Source organism: Bombina bombina, chromosome 3, assembly GCF_027579735.1.
Source record: "Bombina bombina isolate aBomBom1 chromosome 3, aBomBom1.pri, whole genome shotgun sequence".
Classification (NCBI taxonomy): Eukaryota; Metazoa; Chordata; class Amphibia; order Anura; family Bombinatoridae; genus Bombina; species Bombina bombina.
In genome coordinates, this window is record NC_069501.1 from 516,262,001 (window position 1) to 516,283,364 (window position 21,364).

At 38.6% G+C, this 21,364-nt stretch overlaps 1 protein-coding gene across 1 annotated transcript in view; it reads right to left on the reverse strand.

Annotated features, from left to right (window-relative positions):
* The window catches only part of PTPRO (protein tyrosine phosphatase receptor type O), a 54,897-nt gene that overhangs the window by 22,248 nt on the left and 11,285 nt on the right, over nt 1-21,364 (reverse strand). Inside the window, exon 5 of the mRNA XM_053704747.1 lies at nt 21,091-21,167. Coding sequence (XP_053560722.1) covers nt 21,091-21,167 — 77 coding nt within the window. The remainder of the gene's footprint in view (nt 1-21,090; nt 21,168-21,364) is intronic.

Genomic DNA, 21,364 nt, shown 5'->3' on the forward strand with positions numbered 1-21,364 from the left:
ACATCATCAGTTCCTAAGGTTTGCCTTTCTGGACAAACATTACCAGTTTGTGGCCCTCCCATTCGGATTAGCCACTGCTCCAAGGATTTTCACAAAGGTACTCGGGTCCCTTCTAGCGGTTCTAAGACCGAGGGGCATTGCAGTAGTACCATACTTGGACGACATTCTAATACAAGCGTCGTCCCTTTCAAAGGCAAAGGCTCATACAGACATCGTTCTGGCCTTTCTCAGATCTCACGGATGGAAGGTGAACATAGAAAAAAGTTCTCTGTCTCCGTCAACAAGAGTTCCCTTCTTGGGAACAATAATAGATTCCTTAGAAATGAGGATCTTTCTGACAGATGTCAGAAAGTCAAAACTTCTAAGCGCTTGTCAAGTTCTTCATTCTGTTCCACGTCCTTCCATAGCTCAGTACATGGAAGTAGTAGGGTTGATGGTTGCAGCAATGGACATAGTTCCTTTTGCGCGAATTCATCTAAGACCATTACAACTGTGCATGCTGAAACAGTGGAATGGGGACTATACAGACTTGTCTCCAGTGATTCAAGTAGATCAGAAGACCAGAGATTCACTCCGTTGGTGGATATCCCTGGACCACCTATCCCAGGGAATGAGCTTCCGCAGACCAGAGTGGGTCATTGTCATGACCGACGCCAGTCTAGTGGGCTGGGGTGCGGTCTGGGAATCCCTGAAAGCTCAGGGACTATGGTCTCGGGAAGAATCTCTTCTCCCGATAAACATTCTGGAACTAAGAGCGATATTCAATGCTCTCAGGGCTTGGCCTCAGCTTGCAAAGGCCAGATTCATAAGATTCCAATCAGACAACATGACGACTGTTGCATATATCAATCATCAGGGGGGAACAAGGAGTTCCCTGGCGATGAAAGAAGTAACCAAAATAATACAATGGGCGTAGAATCACTCCTGCCATCTATCTGCGATCCACATCCCAGGTGTGGAAAACTGGGAAGCGGATTATCTGAGTTGTCAGACATTCCATCCGGGGGAGTGGGAACTCCACCCGGAGATTTTTGCCCAGTTGACTCATTTATGGGGCATTCCAGACATGGATCTGATGGCGTCTCGTCAGAACTTCAAGGTTCCTTGCTACGGGTCCAGATCCAGGGATCCCAAGGCGACTCTAGTGGATGCACTAGTAGCGCTTTGGACCTTCAACCTAGCTTATGTGTTCCCACCGTTTCCTCTCATTCCCAGGCTGGTAGCCAGGATCAAACAGGAGAGGGTCTCGGTGATCTTGATAGCTCCTGCGTGGCCACGCAGGACTTGGTATGCAGACCTGGTGAATATGTCATCGGTTCCACCATGGAAGCTACCTTTGAGACAGGACCTTCTTGTTCAGGGTCCATTCGAACATCCAAATCTGGTCTCCCTCCAGCTGACAGCTTGGAGATTGAACGCTTGATTCTATCAAAGCGTGGGTTTTCAGATTCTGTGATTGATACTCTGGTTCAGGCCAGAAAACCGTTAACTAGAAAGATTTACCATAAAATATGGAAAAGATATATCTGCTGGTGTGAATCCAAGGGATTCCCTTGGAATAAGATAAAAATTCCTAAGATTCTTTCCTTTCTGCAAGAAGGTTTGGATAAAGGATTATCTGCGAGTTCTCTAAAGGAAGAAGAGAAACCCAGAAATAAGTTGGCAGCCTGTTGTGTATAGTCAGCAAAAAAGTTATCGTTTAAAGTGCAAAGTGCTAATACAGGCTATGACTACGGATTACATCCGAAACGCGTAAGCCAGACTGTGTTGCGCCTTCTACACCATATCCTTTCATTGCTGTGTTTGCCGTTTTTAATTGAACAAATAAAGGAATTGTTTTTAAGGAAAAAGCCTCCACCTTTCTCTTTCTGAAGTTCTCTAACGGGACAGATTTCTGCTTTATCTGTCTTACTACACAAACGACTGGCAGCTATGCCAGATGTTCAAGCATTTGTTCAGGCTCTGGTTAGGATCAAGCCTGTTTACAGACCTTTGACTCCTCCCTGGAGTTTAAATCTAGTTCTTTCAGTTCTTCAAGGGGTTCCGTTTGAACCTCTACATTCCATAGATATTAAGTTGTTATCTTGGAAAGTTTTGTTTTTGGTTGCTATTTCTTCTGCTAGAAGAGTTTCAGAGTTATCTGCTCTGCAGTGTTCTCCGCCCTATCTGGTGTTCCATGCAGATAAGGTGGTTTTGCGTACTAAGCCTGGTTTTCTTCCAAAGGTTGTTTCTAACAAAAATATTAACCAGGAGATAGTTGTAACTTCTTTGTGTCCGAATCCAGTTTCAAAGAAGGAACGTTTGTTACACAATTTGGACGTAGTCCGTGCTCTAAAATTCTATTTAGAAGCTACAAAAGATTTCAGACAAACATCTTCTCTGTTTGTCGTTTATTCTGGTAAAAGGAGAGGTCAAAAAGCGACTTCTACCTCTCTTTCTTTTTGGCTTAAAAGCATCATCCGATTGGCTTACGAGACTGCCGGACGGCAGCCTCCTGAAAGATACACAGCTCACTCCACTAGGGCTGTGGCTTCCACATGGGCCTTCAAGAACGAGGCTTCTGTTGATCAGATATGTAAGGCAGCGACTTGGTCTTCACTGCACACTTTTGCCAAATTTTACAAATTTGATACTTTTGCTTCTTCGGAGGCTATTTTTGGGAGAAAGGTTTTGCAAGCCGTGGTGCCTTCCGTTTAGGTAACCTGATTTGCTCCCTCCCTTCATCCGTGTCCTAAAGCTTTGGTATTGGTTCCCACAAGTAAGGATGACGCCGTGGACCGGACACACCAATGTTGGAGAAAACAGAATTTATGCTTACCTGATAAATTACTTTCTCTAACGGTGTGTCCGGTCCACGGTCCGCCCTGGTTTTTTTTTTTAATCCGGTCTGATGAATTATGGTTTCTCCTATATTTTTCCTCCTGTCCGTCGGTCGAATTACTGGGGTGGGCGGAGCCTAGGAGGGACTATATGGCCAGCTTTGCTGGGACTCTTTGCCATTTCCTGTTGGGGAAGAGATATTCCCACAAGTAAGGATGACGCCGTGGACCGGACACACCGTTGGAGAAAGTAATTTATCAGGTAAGCATAAATTCTGTTTTTGCCTGAGTCAGGGAATACAATGACCCCCCCTCCCCCGCAGTAGTAACATTACTGATTAGCATATCAACCTAACCTGGCTACTGACCTTACTAACCCTGCCTACCTGCAAGCAACCAATGCTTATGCACAACTGCCCAATATGTGAGAAGAAAGTTAGGGAAGAGATGCACTGGTCCCACCTTTAATGTCGCTCCTGACCTCTTCTGTGTCTTTGTGCATGATGAGTTTATTCTGCTGGGAGCCTGAGACTTCCCCTACGGAGACAGAGGACAGGACTGGGTCTGACAATGACAGTGCTGCCCCTTGTCAAGTGCTACCTAGGTCTGTTTGACCCACTTTGTCCCAAGGTTGCCCTTGCTTGTGTCTTTAGACTACAACATCCAGCATGATGTATGGCCAGAGCAGAGGTGCAGTTGTGTGAAAGGGCAATTGCACAGCACTAATTAGAGCACAAAACGCTCAGCTTACTGTGGGAGGAGGAGGTGTTGGAGCACTGATAAGAGGAGGCAAGCAACTACAAAATTCAATGTGCTGTTGCCTGTTTTGGAGAGTCACAAATCATTCCTTGGACTCTTGGAAGGAATGCACACAAGAACCTCTGCATAGGAGCTATTAATAATAGGTAAAATTTTACTATCTGTGTGTGCAGCATATTTTTTTATAGCAGCCTGTGTACTGCTTGTGTGACCTCTTTCTGTGGCAGCAACTAAGCTGGAGGGTTGTGTTAACCTCATAAATGCTGATAAAACAGCAACCAGGCTGCAAACTTATCCAGCTTAAATGAACACTTCATAGAGCCTGTTATAAAAACGTCTTTGTATTTATCCACAGCTTATTTCTAGGGTTGCCAGCTGTGCTCCATAAAAATACAGGACAACTTCCATAAAAATAAAGGACAACTTCCATAAAAATACAGGACAACTTACATAAAAATACAGGACAACTTCCATAAAAATACAGGACAACTTATAGGTGACTGGAGACAGGTGCTATCTGGAATCACACAATATCCTCACAAAAGCTCAACCTTAGGCCCCACCAATGATCCCACCACATATATTTCTTTCATGTAATTAGCAAGAGTCCATGAGCTAGTGACGTATGGGATATACATTCCTACCAGGAGGGGCAAAGTTTCCCAAACCTCAAAATGCCTATAAATACACCCCTCACCACACCCACAAATCAGTTTTTACAAACTTTGCCTCCTATGGAGGTGGTGAAGTAAGTTTGTGCTAGATTCTACGTTGATATGTGCTCCGCAGCAGGTTGGAGCCCGGTTTTCCTCTCAGCGTGCAGTGAATGTCAAAGGGATGTGAAGAGAGTATTGCCTATTTGAATACAATGGTCTTCCTCTAGGGGATCTATTTCATAGGTTCTCTGTTATCGGTCGTAGAGATTCATCTCTTACCTCCCTTTTCAGATCGACGATATACTCTTATATATACCATTACCTCTACTGATTCTCGTTTCAGTACTGGTTTGGCTTTCTACTACATGTAGATGAGTGTCCTGGGGTAAGTAAGTCTTATTTTTGTGACACTCTAAGCTATGGTTGGGCACTTTTATATAAAGTTCTAAATATATGTGTTCAAACATTTATTTGCCTTGATTCAGGATGTTCAACGTTCCTTGTTTCAGACAGTCAGTTTCATATTTGGGATAATGCATATGAATAAATCAATTTTTTTCTTACCTTAAAATTTGACTTTTTCCCTGTGGGCTGTTAGGCTTGCGGGGCTGAAAATGCTTCATTTTATTGCGTCCTTCTTGGCGCGGACTTTTTTGGCGCAATTTTTTTTTATTTGTTTCCGGCGTCATACGTGTCGCTGGAAGTTGCTTCATTTTTTACGTTTTTTTGCGCCAAAAGTGTTGGCGTTCCGGATGTGGCGTCATTTTTGGCGCCAAAAGCATTTAGGCGCCAAATAATGTGGGCGTCTTTTTTGGCGCTAAAAAATATGGGCGTCACTATTGTCTCCACATTATTTAAGTCTCTTTGTTTATTGCTTCTGGTTGCTAGAAGCTTGTTCACTGGCATTTTTTCCCATTCCTGAAACTGTCATTTAAGGAATTTGATCAATTTTGCTTTATATGTTGTTTTTTCTATTACATATTGCAAGATGTCCCAGATTGACCCTGAGTCAGAAGATACTTCTGGAAAATCGCTGCCTAGTGCTGGATCTACCAAAGTTAAGTGTATTTGCTGTAAACTTGTGGTATCTGTTCCTCCAGCTGTTGTTTGTAATGAATGTCATGACAAACTTGTTAATGCAGATAATATTTCCTTTAGTAATGTTACATTACCTGTTGTTGTTCCATCAACATCTAATACTCAGAGTGTTCCTGTTAACATAAGAGATTTTGTTTCTAAATCCATTAAGAAGGCTATATCTGTTATTCCTCCTTCTAGTAAACGTAAAAGGTCTTTTAAAACTTCTAATTTTTCAGATGAATTTTTAAATGAACATCATCATTCTGATTCTGATAATGATTCATCTGGTTCAGAGGATTCTGTTTCAGAGGTTGATGCTGATAAATCTTCATATTTATTCAAAATGGAATTTATTCGTTCTTTACTTAAAGAAGTCTTAATTGCATTAGAAATAGAGGATTCTGGTCCTCTTGATACTAAATCTAAACGTTTAAATAAGGTTTTTAAATCTCCTGTAGTTATTCCAGAAGTTTTTTCCTGTCCCTGATGCTATTTCTGAAGTAATTTCCAGGGAATGGAATAATTTGGGTAATTCATTTACTCCTTCTAAACGTTTTAAGCAATTATATCCTGTGCCATCTGACAGATTAGAGTTTTGGGACAAAATCCCTAAGGTTGATGGGGCTATCTCTACTCTTGCTAAACGTACTACTATTCCTACGGCAGATAGTACTTCCTTTAAGGATCCTTTAGATAGGAAAATTGAATCCTTTCTAAGAAAAGCTTACTTATGTTCAGGTAATCTTCTTAGACCTGCTATATCTTTAGCGGATGTTGCTGCAGCTTCAACTTTTTGGTTAGAAGCTTTAGCGCAACAAGTAACAGATCATAATTCTCATAGCATTGTTAATCTTCTTCAACATGCTAATAACTTTATTTGTGATGCCATCTTTGATATCATTAGGGTTGATGTCAGGTATATGTCTCTAGCCATTTTAGCTAGAAGAGCTTTATGGCTTAAAACTTGGAATGCTGATATGTCTTCTAAGTCAACTTTGCTTTCCCTTTCTTTCCAGGGTAATAAATTATTTGGTTCACAGTTGGATTCTATTATCTCAACTGTTACTGGAGGGAAAGGAACTTTTTTACCACAGGATAAAAAATCTAAAGGTAAATTTAGGTCTAATAATCGTTTTCGTTCCTTTCGTCACAACAAGGAACAAAAGCCTGATCCTTCACCCGCAGGAGCGGTATCAGTTTGGAAACCATCTCCAGTCTGGAATAAATCCAAGCCTTTTAGAAAACTAAAGCCAGCTCCAAAGTCCACATGAAGGTGCGGCCCTCATTCCAGCCCAGCTGGCAGGGGGCAGATTACGATTTTTCAAAGAAATTTGGATCAATTCAATTCACAATCTTTGGATTCAGAACATTGTTTCAGAAGGGTACAGAATTGGCTTCAAGATAAGGCCTCCTGCAAAAAGATTTTTTCTTTCCTGTGTCCCAGTAAATCCAGCGAAGGCTCAAGCATTTCTGAAATGTGTTTCAGATCTAGAGTTGGCTGGAGTAATTATGCCAGTTCCAGTTCTGGAACAGGGACTGGGGTTTTATTCAAATCTCTTCATTGTACCAAAGAAGGAGAATTCCTTCAGACCAGTTCTGGATTTAAAAATATTGAATCGTTATGTAAGGATACCAACATTCAAAATGGTAACTATAAGGACTATCCTGCCTTTTGTTCAGCAAGGGCATTATATGTCCACAATAGATTTACAGGATGCATATCTGCATATTCCGATTCATCCAGATCACTTTCAGTTTCTGAGATTCTCTTTCCTAGACAAGCATTACCAGTTTGTGGCTCTGCCGTTTGGCCTAGCAACAGCTCCAAGAATTTTTACAAAGGTTCTCGGTGCCCTTCTGTCTGTAATCAGAGAACAGGGTATTGTGGTATTTCCTTATTTGGACGATATCTTGGTACTTGCTCAGTCTTCACATTTAGCAGAATCTCATACGAATCGACTTGTATTGTTTCTTCAAGATCATGGTTGGAGGATCAATTTACCGAAAAGTTAATTGATTCCTCAGACAAGGGTAACCTTTTTAGGTTTCCAGATAGATTCAGTGTCCATGACTCTGTCACTAACGGACAAGATACGTCTAAAATTGATTTCAGCTTGTCAAAACCTTCAGTCTCAATCATTCCCTTTGGTAGCCTTATGCATGGAAATTCTAGGTCTTATGACTGCTGCATCGGACGCGATCCCCTTTGCTCGTTTTCACATGCGACCTCTTCAGCTCTGTATGCTGAACCAGTGGTGCAGGGATTACACAAAGATATCTCAATTGATATCTTTAAAACCGATTGTACGACACTCTCTGACGTGGTGGACAGATCACCATCGTTTAGTTCAGGGGGCTTCTTTTGTTCTTCCGACCTGGACTGTGATTTCAACAGATGCAAGTCTGACAGGTTGGGGAGCTGTTTGGGGGTCTCTGACAGCACAAGGGGTTTGGGAATCTCAGGAGGTGAGATTACCAATCAATATTTTGGAACTCCGTGCAATTTTCAGAGCTCTTCAGTCATGGCCTCTTCTAAAGAGAGAATCGTTCATTTGTTTTCAGACAGACAATGTCACAACTGTGGCATATATCAATCATCAAGGAGGGACTCACAGTCCTCTGGCTATGAAAGAAGTATCTCAAATACTGGTATGGGCGGAATCCAGCTCCTGTCTAATTTCTGCGGTTCATATCCCAGGTATAGACAATTGGGAAGCGGATTATCTCAGTCACCAAACGTTACATCCGGGCGAATGGTCTCTTCACCCAGAAGATTGTTCAAATGTGGGGACTTCCAGAAATAGATCTGATGGCTTCTCATCTAAACAAGAAACTTCCCAGGTATCTGTCCAAATCCAGGGATCCTCAGGCGGAAGCAGTGGATGCATTGTCACTTCCTTGGAAGTATCATCCTGCCTATATCTTTCCGCCTCTAGTTCTTCTTCCAAGAGTAATCTCTAAGATTCTGAAGGAATGCTCGTTTGTTCTGCTGGTGGCTCCAGCATGGCCTCACAGGTTTGGTATGCGGATCTTGTCCGGATGGCCTCTTGCCAACCATGGAATCTTCCGTTAAGACCAGACCTTCTGTCACAAGGTCCTTTTTTCCATCAGGATCTCAAATCCTTAAATTTGAAGGTATGGAGATTGAACGCTTGATTCTTAGTCAAAGAGGTTTCTCTGACTCTGTGATTAATACTATGTTACAGGCTCGTAAATCTGTATCTAGGAAGATATATTATCGAGTCTGGAAGACTTACATTTCTTGGTGTCTTTCTCATCATTTTTCCTGGCATTCTTTTAGAATTCCGAGAATTTTACAGTTTCTTCAGAATGGTTTGGATAAAGGTTTGTCTGCAAGTTCCTTGAAAGGACAAATCTCTGCTCTTTCTGTTCTTTTTCACAGAAAGATTGCTAATCTTCCTGATATTCATTGTTTTGTACAAGCTTTGGTTCATATAAAACCTGTTATTAAGTCAATTTCTCCTCCTTGGAGTTTGAATTTGGTTCTGGGGGCTCTTCAAGCTCCTCCGTTTGAACCTATGAATTCACTGGACATTAAATTACTTTCTTGGAAAGTTTTGTTTCTTTTGGCCATCTCTTCTGCTAGAAGAGTTTCTGAATTATCTGCTCTTTCTTGTGAGTCTCCTTTTCTGATTTTTCATCAGGATAAGGCGGTGTTGCGAACTTCTTTTAAATTTTTACCTAAGGTTGTGAATTCTAACAACATTAGTAGAGAAATTGTGGTTCCTTTATTGTGTCCTAATCCTAAGAATTCTAAGGAGAGATCATTGCATTCTTTGGATGTAGTTAGAGCTTTGAAATATTATGTTGAAGCTACTAAGAATTTCCGAAAGACTTCTAGTCTATTTGTTATCTTTTCCGGTTCTAGGAAAGGTCAGAAGGCCTCTGCCATTTCTTTGGCATCTTGGTTGAAATCTTTAATTCATCATGCTTATGTCGAGTCGGGTAAAACTCCGCCTCAAACGATTACAGCTCATTCTACTAGGTCAGTTTCTACTTCCTGGGCGTTTAGGAATGAAGCTTCTGTTGATCAGATTTGCAAAGCAGCAACTTGGTCTTCTTTGCATACTTTTACTAAATTCTACCATTTTGATGTGTTTTCTTCTTCTGAAGCAGTTTTTGGTAGAAAAGTACTTCAGGCAGCTGTTTCAGTTTGATTCTTCTGCTTATAATTTAAGTTTTTTTCATTATAAGATTTAAACTTTATTTTGGGTTTGCATTATTTTCAGCGGAATTGGCTGTCTTTATTTTATCCCTCCCTCTCTAGTGACTCTTGCGTGGAAGATCCACATCTTGGGTAGTCATTATCCCATACGTCACTAACTCATGGACTCTTGCTAATTACATGAAAGAAAACATAATTTATGTAAGAACTTACCTGATAAATTCATTTCTTTCATATTAGCAAGAGTCCATGAGGCCCACCCTTTTTGTGGTGGTTATGATTTTTTTGTATAAAGCACAATTATTCCAATTCCTTATTTTTTTATGCTTTCGCACTTTTGTCTTATCACCCCACTTCTTGGCTATGCGTTAAACTGATTTGTGGGTGTGGTGAGGGGTGTATTTATAGGCATTTTGAGGTTTGGGAAACTTTGCCCCTCCTGGTAGGAATGTATATCCCATACGTCACTAGCTCATGGACTCTTGCTAATATGAAAGAAATGAATTTATCAGGTAAGTTCTTACATAAATTATGTTTTTCACAACTGAGCAGTTATTTTATCCCCTTGGTTGCCAAGAACACAGATATGCAGTAGTGATTTTACTGCCTTACTGCCTTGATTGCCAGGAGCACACACCTGATTTTCATGGTTGCCTGTAACACATAGAAAACACACAGTTACTTATTTTTTTAATCTTGTTTGTGATGCATAGAGGCCTAGAAGGCCCTTTACATTTGGCTTACAGGGGACTTTAAAAAGTGTCCAGTATAAAATCTACTGAAAGACTAGACTGTCCGGTTGAATATTGGACACTTGGCAACTCTGCTTATTTCACAAAATTGGCATAATCTTTTGTACAGCTTTCAAAATGCGGGCACATTTTGGAATATTGTCCTGGGAGCCAGATTCTCTAGAAACTACACTGACTTTGACTTTGAATAATTTAAGCAATTCTTTCATGCCCTAGACTTTCTTTATTGCACCATCAATCATGCCACAGACATAGTCACGTACCCTTCCAATTCTAGCGTTTCGTAACACAACAGCTAAATCTTTTCACCATATCAGGCATATTTTTATATATTTAGTAATTGAAATGTGAAATAATGCATTTCAGTTTTGAAAAGAAGCATACACTGTGCAGCCACTTTATTAGGTACAGCTACCTGGTACCGTCTTGAGTCTCCTTTAGCATTCAAAACATCCTGAATTTGTCTATGTATGGATTCAACAAGATGCTGAAAAAGTTGTGGAGGTATTGTGTACCATGCAGACATGAGTTTGTCAGGCAACTCCTGGTGATTTGACGGAGGTGTAGGCCTGCAGCGAATAGCCCTCTCCAGCTCATCTCAAAGATATTTAATAGGATTATGATCCGGAGGCTGAGCTGGCCACTGAAGAAAAGCAATTGTAATGTTCCAGGAACCATCCCATAGTGATGCAGGCATTGTGCACCGGCGCATTATCCTGCTGGAAGTAACCATCTGCCTGAGGATAAACTGTCAACATGAACGGATGCACTTGGTCAGCAAAAATGTTTATGTACACTGGCATTCAGACGTGAATCTATGGGTATCAATGGACCTAATGTACAAGGAAAACATTCTCCACACTATAACACTGCCCCACCACCTTACACAGTTTTCAGCAGACATTACAGGTCCATGGATTCATGCTGTTTTCACCAAATTCAGAGTCTGCCATCAACATCAACTAGTCAGACCAAGCAACATTTTTTCAGTCTTCAATGGTCCATTGCTGGTGGTGTTGTGCCCATAGAAGGTGTGCTCTCTTGTTTTTCTCTGATAACAACGGCACTCGACTGTTATAGCCCATCCACGACAAAGTGTGCACCAAGGTTGAATTCTGTTGTGATTCAGAAAATTGTGTCCTGTCTGTTTGCTTGCACAAATCTAGCCATCCTCCTCTGACCTTTCTCATCAACGAGCATTTTTCTTCCTCTGCTGCTGACTGGATGTTTTTTGTTCATTGCACCATTCTCGATACACCCTTGATACTGTGGTACGTGAATAGTTCAGGAGTACTGTCGTTTCAGTTACGCTTCGTCCAGCACGTTCAAAGTCCATTAGATCACTGCTCTTTTCTATTCTCACTGCAGTGTGTACACTTAACTGATAGTAGGAAGGTTGTTCTGCTGTATTTATACCAAAACTGTGGCCTTGTAATGTGCAACGCAGTGAAACAAACCATTTGTGTTTACAGCAGGGCTGTACCTAATAAAGTTGATGCACAGTGTATATCCAATAGATATGTAGTGAAAAAAATACCTTTAGTAAAAGTTATTACTGTTTCTACACCTTTTATTGTGCATGGAGCATATGTGGCCCACACGCCCTCATTCAAACACAGCCATTGGTCAGAGATCCATTAGAGACATGTATTCTCTTTCTCTGACTCAATGTGAGTCATTTCAAACACAATATATGATGTAATATTCAGTAACACACACAGGTAGATAACTGTACCTTTATTTAAGTGAGCAACGTTTCAGGGCTCCTGCCCCTTTCTCAAGCCAATTGATTTTACAAACAAACCAACATTTATAGACAAACCACTTACAAGAGGTGAACAATCAATACTTAGCAGGAGCAGGGCAGGAGCACTGAAACGTTACTTACATAAAGGTACAGTTATCTACCTGAGTGGCACCTCTGTTTTTGTTGCTAAATATTACTACTGGGACCGATGATGGAGGGGGGTCTGACAGGTGTTGCACCAGACTTTTATTATATTCACCTTTCCAACCAAAAGGACATTTGTGTGTTTGTGCTGGTCCCTCTCTGTGGATTCACATAAACACAATATATGATGTTTGAGCATTCATGGTGTTTGAATGCCAGTGAGTGAGGCATATGTACATATGCAGTATGCACAGTAAAAGCTCTTACTGAATGATAACTTTTACCAGAAGCATTTTTGCTAATTCATGTACTGTATATTTGAAAAATACTTCTATGTGAAACTGAATTGCATTCATGCACAATTCGGCTTTGAGTTTTGTCTGTTAAACCACCAGTTGTACTTAATAAATTAGCCACTAATCCGTTGGCGCTCTACATACAAATAACAATAATATTAATGATAATATATTACAAAGATCCATTAAACAGTATCCCCTCCCCAGTGCTAGAATGTGTCTTTAATCCCATAACAGCAGATACCATACAGGGCTGGGTCCTGAGCTGTTACAGAGCATGACTTGCAGACAGCAACGAGACCAAACTTTTTCTGAATGCCTCTCACTAGTGAGGCAGTGCAGAAATAGCATTATGGGAGGCCACCCCAGGCTAGCGATCATAGCGACATTGTATATGTGAAATGGATCCTAGATACTGGCATGCTGTAATGTATGCTGGTATCAGGCACACTTGGCCATTAGTAGGGATGGACCAATGTTTTAACACAGTCATTCATTTGTTTCGAATGTTTGTACGACATTCTAACATTTATTTAATGTAATAATATTTCTAATGCTACCTTTAAATGTAATATTCTATTTGACTTTTTCTAATAATAGAATTGATGTATTTGTAATAGTATTTCTAATACTCTTTAACCCCTTAATGACAGAGGACGTACCAGGTACGTCATTGGAAAAACTCCCCTTAATGACAATTGACGTACCTGGTACGTCCTCTGTTGTTAGAAGTGCTGGAAGCGATCATGATCGCTTCCAGCTGCTTACAAGGGATTGTAGTGATGCCTCAATATTGAGGCTTCACTGCAATCCCCTATTTTACCCACCGATGCAGAAAGTGCCACTCTGTTGCCCTCTCTGCATCGGCGATTGATGTTCACACTTTCGTTGGTGGGTGGGAGCAACTTGTAGGAGGAGGGTATGCTCCAACTTCCTTACCGGTGCAATCACAATGTAACAACGCTTTGTCGGCGGTTGCGCGGTTCCGGTTGCGGCTGGGGGACGGAGGCGGCGGGTGCACGCAAAATGACCGCAAGTAAAAAAAAAATTAAAAATACAGAGGCAGATGCAGGGGAAGCTCTATTGTTTAGTAAGGGATCTGGGAGGGGGAGGGAAGTAGATTATTTAGGGGCGCCAGCAACACTACAGAAAACAAAGGTTTTATATAAAAAAGTTAATAAAAACTATTTTTGGGGGCAAATCTGCCAGTACCCAAAATGGCGGCAAATAGGAAGAGGGGGAGGGTTAGAGAGATGTATGGGGGGGGATCAGGGAGGTAGTGGGGTAAGGGGGGATCCATCACTGCAGACTATATGAAAAAAATAAAAAAATTATTTTTATTTCAGTACTGGCAGACTTTCTGCCAGTACTTAAGATGGCAGTGACAATTGTGAGGTGGGGGAGGGAATAGAGCTGTTTGAGGGGGGTCAGGGGGGGATCAGGGGGTGGGATGTGTCAGGTGGGAGGCTGATCTCTACACTAAAGCTAAAAATGAACCCTACAAGCTTCCTAATTAACCCCTTAACTGCTGGCCATATTACAAGTGTGGTGCGCAGCAGCATTTAACGGCCTTATTATTACCAAAAAGCAACGCCAAAGCCATATATGTCCGCTATTTCTGAACAAAGGGGGTCCCAGAGAAGCATTTACAACCGTGTGTGCCATAATTGCACAAGCTGTTTGTAAATAATTTCAGTGAGAAACCTAAAATTTTTAAAAATTTAACAGTTTTTTTATTTGATTGTATTTGGCGGTGAAATGGTGGCATGAAATATACCAAAATGGGCCTAGATCAATTATTTGGGTTGTCTACTACACTACACTAAAGCTAAAATTAAACCTAAACGCTCCCTACAAGCTCCCTAATTAACCCCTTCACTGCTGGGCATAATACACGTGTGGTGTGCAGCGGTATTTAGCGGCCTTCTAATTACCAAAAAGCAACGCCAAAGCCATATATCTCTGCTATTTCTGAACAAAGGGGATCCCAGAGAAGTATTTACAACCATTTATGCCATAATTGCACAAGCTGTTTGTAAATAATTTCAGTGAGAAACCTAAAGTTTGTGAAACAATTTGTGAAAAAGTCAACAATTTTTTTTTATTTGATCGCATTTGGCAGTGAAATGGTGGCATGACATTTACCAAAATGGGCCTAGATCAATACTTTGGGATGTCTTCTAAAAAAAATATATATATAAACATGTCAAGGGATATTCAGGGATTCCTGAAAGATATCAGTGTTCCAATGTAACTAGCGCTCATTTTGAAAAAAAGTGGTTTGGAAATAGCAAAGTGCTACTTGTACTTATTGCCCTATAACTTGCAAAAAAAGGAAAGAACATGTAAACATTGGGTATTTCTAAACTCGGGACAAAATTTAGAAACTATTTAGAATGGGTGGTATTTGGTGGTTGTAGATGTGTAACAGATTTTGGGGGTCTAAGTTAGAAAAAGTGTGTTTTTTTCAATTTTTTCCTCATATTTTATATTTGTTTTTATAGTAAATTATAAGATATGATGAAAATAATGGTATCTTTAGAAAGTTAGAAATTTAATGGCGAGAAAAACTGTATATAATATACATGGGTACAGTAAATGAGTAAGAGGAAAATTACAGCTAAACGCAAACACTGCAGAAATGTAAAAATAGCCATTGTCATTAAGGGTAAGAAAATTGAAAAATGGTCCGGTCATTAAGGGGTTAAATGTAATATTCTAATTATGCAATCACCATGTACATTTTCCTACCACATGAACTATTGAACTTCTGAATAGTATTTGTTAAATTTTACATTAGAAATTTCAAATGTGGATATTCGATCTATTTATGAACATTCAAAAACCAAAGCAACATTAGAAAACCAGAAATAACATTTGATTAACAAATTTTAACGGATTTTCTTTCTTATCAACATTCGATTGTCAAAAACGAATGTCCACAGGGACTATTGGTTCTACCAAACGAATTGCACTTTCAGCACATTCACCCATCCCTAGCTATTACTGGATGCCTCAGGAGGGAGGCAGTCCAGTGATCTCCAAAAAAGTGCCCCAATGATCATGTGATCAAGTAAAAAATGACAAGCCATTAATTATAAACAATTGCTTTTTTTACAGAAAGGGTGGTGGATTCATGGAATCAACTTCCAAAAGAGGTGGTAAACACAAAGGGGCCGATTTATCAAAGCTTTAACTGGGAATGCGCTGGAAGTCCGTGTCAAATTAGACGCAAAGTTGATCCACCCTAGTTAACACAGCGTCAATGTTGAAATGTTCTACATAATATACGCTCCCGCGAGATCAATCCAATGCAAATCGTTGCTTGCGTTATTCGAGCATAATAGAGATCATCTGCCTTCACATTCGACTCTATTTGAGCGTATTACTGATGATCCGCCTTCACATTCGACTCTGTTTGACCCTCTCACTAATTTATCAAACATTCAGCATGTACGTTCACGTCTATTCCGACGCAGTGTACCTATCCTTTAAACCGCCACCTCTGAGGTCGCAAATGCCATAAAAATCAATGGGAGTCTGAAAAGGTTTTGTTCTATGCTGTTTGTCACCACAGACAGTTAACAATGAACATGCAGAATATTTCTAAATTTGCAATACTTTTACGACACAGAGGATATAAATGAACCATCTGAATCATGAAGTATAATAAAAATGTTTAACCTTTTGTGATAACAAAATATATTAAGATCTGCCCTTTTTACTAAATAAAATCAAGTAGGGAGATGTTACCCTACTTATGGGTTATGTTTTTATCTCTCTGTTGTAGAGTTTATTACAAAGCAAGGGGACAAATTACAGGTAGCCCTCAGTTTACGCCAGGGTTTGGTTCTAGAAGGAATGGTTGTAAATCGAAACCGTTGTAAATCAAAACCGTTGTAAATTGAAACCCAGTTTATAATGTAAGTCAATGGGAAGTGAGGGAGTTAGGTTCCAGGCCCCTCTCAAAATTGTCATAAGTAACACCTAATACATTATTTTTAAAGCTTTGAAATGAAGACTTTAAATGCTAAACAGCAGTATAAACAGTATCAAATAATCACACAACACAGAATATATAATTAAACTAAGTTAAATGAACAAAAACATTTGCTAAACAGCATTATAAACCTAATAAAATAATCACACAACACAGACTTCACTTGCATTTTTCTGCAAACAGTTCTTTCTATGCATTCCAATCTGGACTGATTTATAGACAGGAAGATCTTGTTCCTTTGAAATCTGCTCGATAGCTCAGGTCTGGTTAAACTGATTAATTTCAGCTTGCTTGGCTTTGCTGCAACACAAGCGGACAGCTCCACCTACTGGCTATTTTAATCAATGCACTGCTTCTCAATACTTTTCAATAGCAGTCACATGACTGGAAAAAAGGTTGTTATTCTGAACCGGTGCAAATTGAACCGTTGTAAACCGAGGGCCACCTGTATTTACACAGGAATGAAAGAAAGGAACACAATCCCTGACCTTTGAGACGCAGAAGGAGGAGATTAATAAACCAGCAACAGACTGCACAAGTAGATGTGCTTCAACAAAGATGCATAAGAGTGCCAAGAGTATTTCTCCCAAGAATTGGTCTATATCCTTTGAATGAAAGGGATGAACTCCTTTCACTAGTAGATGCTTTCAAACATATAGGGATAAAAGAGAACAAAAGAGATATTGCATAATATATTTCGATTACCAAAGAGTATAACTTCATTTGTTAATACATTTTTTTGCGTCATGTTTAACGCATGGAACAACTACTCCATAGTTAAAAGAACTCTCACAACATTTCTGCTACTTCTTCCACTCAATACTCCAACTTCTAATAACCACCAAATAAGTAAATTATTATTGACTTATTATCAACCATGTTTTATTGGGAAATGCATAATCACGTGATTAATTAAATAAACAAATCAAAAGTTAACATACATTTTCTATTCTCTATATCGAATTGATTTGGTCAATACAGGTGGAATTGGTGTCGCAGAAGTAGTTACTGTTAGACGACAAAAAAGGGATTAGAACAGTCATAAGATGATGGGACGCACGTACTGCATATCTGGGATAAATATGACGCGGGGACTATGAATAAGGCGACATAGGCGATATAGTGACCTTCGACGAAGCAAAAAACAGTGTTATAAGGATATCAAATCAATTGTCAGTGCCATTTTTTAGATTTGTGAATGAAAATAAATTAAAAGATGAATAGGACATGTAAATATGTTTGCAAAAAATATCAGAAATAAAACATATATACACACAAGTATGTGTAAAAAGAGATAAATACATATTTGAGCATTAAGAATCATATAAAATTGAGTATAAAAAGTAAGATAGAAGCTTTTTGCGAAATATTATATATATCTATGATATTTATTGTTTGTTCAGGTATAAATCTAGCTATTTCAAGGACATTAATAGATGAAAAGTAAAAGATTAGCTTTAGAGAAATGGACAGGAATGAAATGGTATAAATAAAGTTGAAAGAAGAAGACAAAACTATCTTCATTTGATGGACATTCAGGGTAGATCATTTGATAAATGAGGATATCCACAACATCGATGACTCTTATTTATCAACAGTCCGATGCTAATCACGCCGGACTTGACGTGTGTATTTTTTAAGGTCTTGTTGATAAATAAGGCAGTCGAATGTAGATTCGCGCCATCGATTTATGGCGAGCGTATAGCCCATCGTGAATGCGTTGAGATTGATGCCTTGATAAATCGGCCCCAAAGACTAAAGGTATTAAAAAATACCTGGGTCATGCTTTTCAACAAAAGATACCAAGAGAACAAAGAACATTTGATAATAGAAGTAACTTAGAAAGTTGTTTAAAATTGCATGCTCTATCTGAATCATGAAATGAAAAACATGGATTTCATGTCCCTTTAAGTTTCCAGTCCAAGGATAGCAAATTTCAATCCATTTCCATTCTTGTACTATTTTGCCTATATTCGCTTTAAATTACTTGGAAACCTAGACATATGGGATATTCCTAAAACCAGGACACCATAATGAATCTCTTTGGAGGCATTTTTCTTCAGATACACTAGTTTTGTAGAAATTAATTCTCTCCCCCCATTTTTTAGTATTAAATTCCTATTTATTATTTTATGTACCCATATAGGATATTACAAAAAAGCCCTGTGTGTCTGGTAAAAAAAATGTTATATAATATGTATGGGTGCATTTAACAAGAGAGCTGATAATTATGGTGAAATCAATACTGAGCAAAAATGACAAAATTGCCTGTGTCATTTAAGAACAGAAACTGGAAAAACAGGACAGTTAACACCAGAATTTTTGTTGTTTTAAAAGATAGATAATCCCTTTATTATCCATTCCCCAGTTTTGCATAACCAACACAGTTATAATAATACACTTTTTACCTCTGTGAGTAACTTGTATCTAAGCATCTTCTGACCGCCCCTAATCACATGACATTTTATTTATTATCTACTGACTTTCATTTTAGCCAATTAGTGCAGTGTCTGCCACAATTCACGGGCGTGCTTACAATGTTATCTATAGGGTTTACCTGAACTAGCTCTCCCCTGCTGGGAAAAGCAAATACAAAGCATGTGATTAGAGGCGGCCTTCAAGGGCTTAGAAATTATCATATGAGCCTTCCTAGGTCTAGCTTTCAACTAAGAATACCAAAAGAACAAAGAAAAATTGGTGATTAAAGTAAATTGGAATTACATGCCCTATTTGAAACATGAAAGTTTTTTTTGGACTTGACTGTCCCTTTAAAGGATTATTACCTAAAGTGGAATTGTGTAATCAACACATGCATGATAAAAAGACAATACAAAAGCATTTAATCTGATTTACAAATGAGCATTTTTTTCTGACGAATTATATTGGCTTGCTCTCTGTATCACATGACAGCCATTAGTGAATCACAGACTCATATATGAATATGTTGTGAACTCCTGCACATGCTCAGTAGGAACTGGTGCCACAAAAACTGAGTATATTAACTGTACACAATTTGATAACGTAAGTAAATTGGATAAAAAATGTTTTACTGATTTCTCTGACTAAAGTCAGGAACTTTAGTGTCCCTTGAAGGTAAATGTCACATTTATACCAATTTAATCTTATTGTAAACATGAAAAAGATCAAATATTCTCACTCTAATCCTGTTACAAAAAAAATCTACAGTACATGTTTTTATTAATTATTGACAACATTTTGTATGGTAAGCACAGAGCTTGTAATTCTAATGCTGAACTGTGGGGGAGGGGGAACATCTGCTGAAAATTGGTTGCTTCTTGTTGACTCCCTGGAGTCTTAAAACAGAACAATGACAGATTGCAGGTTATAAACAAGCATCTTATTGGTCTCCTTCTAATTGGGAAGTAGTAAAGGAGAGATGGGGGATTTACCTATTCTTTAATGGCCACCTTAATGTGCTTGTAATGTAGTGGAAACAACAGTCTGAAGTTGCTAGCAAAATTTAGAACAATGCCATAAAACTTTAGTAAACCCACAGAATTTTTATTGTTTTAAAAAAATAGATAATCCCTTTATTACCCATTCCCCAGTTTTGCATAACCAACACTGTTATATTAATACACTATGTGGTTATATTGTATCTAAGCCTCTGCAGACTGTCCCTTATCTCAGTCCTTTGACAGCCATGCATTTTATCCAATCAGTGCTGACTGTTATATCATTAAACGGGAGTTAGCACAACGTTATCTATATGAGACATATGAACTTGCTCTGTCTAACTGTGAAAAAACTGTCAAAATGCACTGAGATAGGAGGCGGTTTTTAACAGTTTAGAAATCAATTTGAGTCTACTTAGGTTTAGCTTGCAGCAAAGAATACCAAAAGAACAAAGCACATTTTATGATAAAAGTAAATTAGAAAGTTGTTTAAAATTGCATGCCCTATCTGAATTATGAAAGTTTAATTTTGGCTAGACTGTCCCTTTAAGCTTTCTTATGCTTTTTTTTTTTTTTTTTTTTTTTTTTTTAAGGAAATGATGATTATAGCTATAGTTAAATTTAAACTTTAGAATATAAGTTGACATTAAAATCAAGATTTTAAAGGGATATCCTAGCTAACATTGGAATTCACATGCATGTATTTCAGTTTTGAAAGAAGCATTTTTGTAATATACATGTATAAGCAAAATGCTTCTAATAAAAGCTATAGCTGTTTCAAAAATGTATTTAAATATGCACCGTGCATCAGCATTTCAAACAAAACACTTGCTCAGAGAGCTGCTTGTATAATCTGGTGCTCTGAGCAGCTGCAGTAGTTAAAATGCAAATTCACTGAGAATATTTAGCTATAATTCACACGCACGTGCAGAGAACAAATGTTAACACTAAAACTGTGATAACTATTAGCAGAAACATTTTTGCTAATAAATGTATATTGCAAATATGTTTCTATTCAAATATGTAACTTCATCAATGTGCATTTAAATTTTGACTAGAATAACCCTTTAAGTAAGATGCATAATTAGGACCTTTAGACAGTTTTTAATTAATATTCTACAGCTGCATCTTACCATTGAAGCTTTATACTGTTTCAAGTACTGGATTAAGCTGTAACTTTTTTGCAAAAATAAATAATTTGGTTAAAAAAAAAAGGGTTTAAAGAGAGTTCTTACTGTAATATAATTTGCATTGATATATCCGGAATTCAAGTCTCCATCTTTGATTGTCAGTTTAACCCGAGAGTGATCATCTGAAAGAGTATATATATATACAACTGAGTCACATTTTAATAAGTTCTTAGGCTTGAGAAAACGTCTGCTATATTTATAATAAATACATTAAGTAGCATTTCAGGGTTATTTATGAATATTCTGATAATGGTTAAAGGGACAGTCAACACCAGAATTTTTGTTGTAGATAATCCCTTTATTACCCATTCCCCAGTTT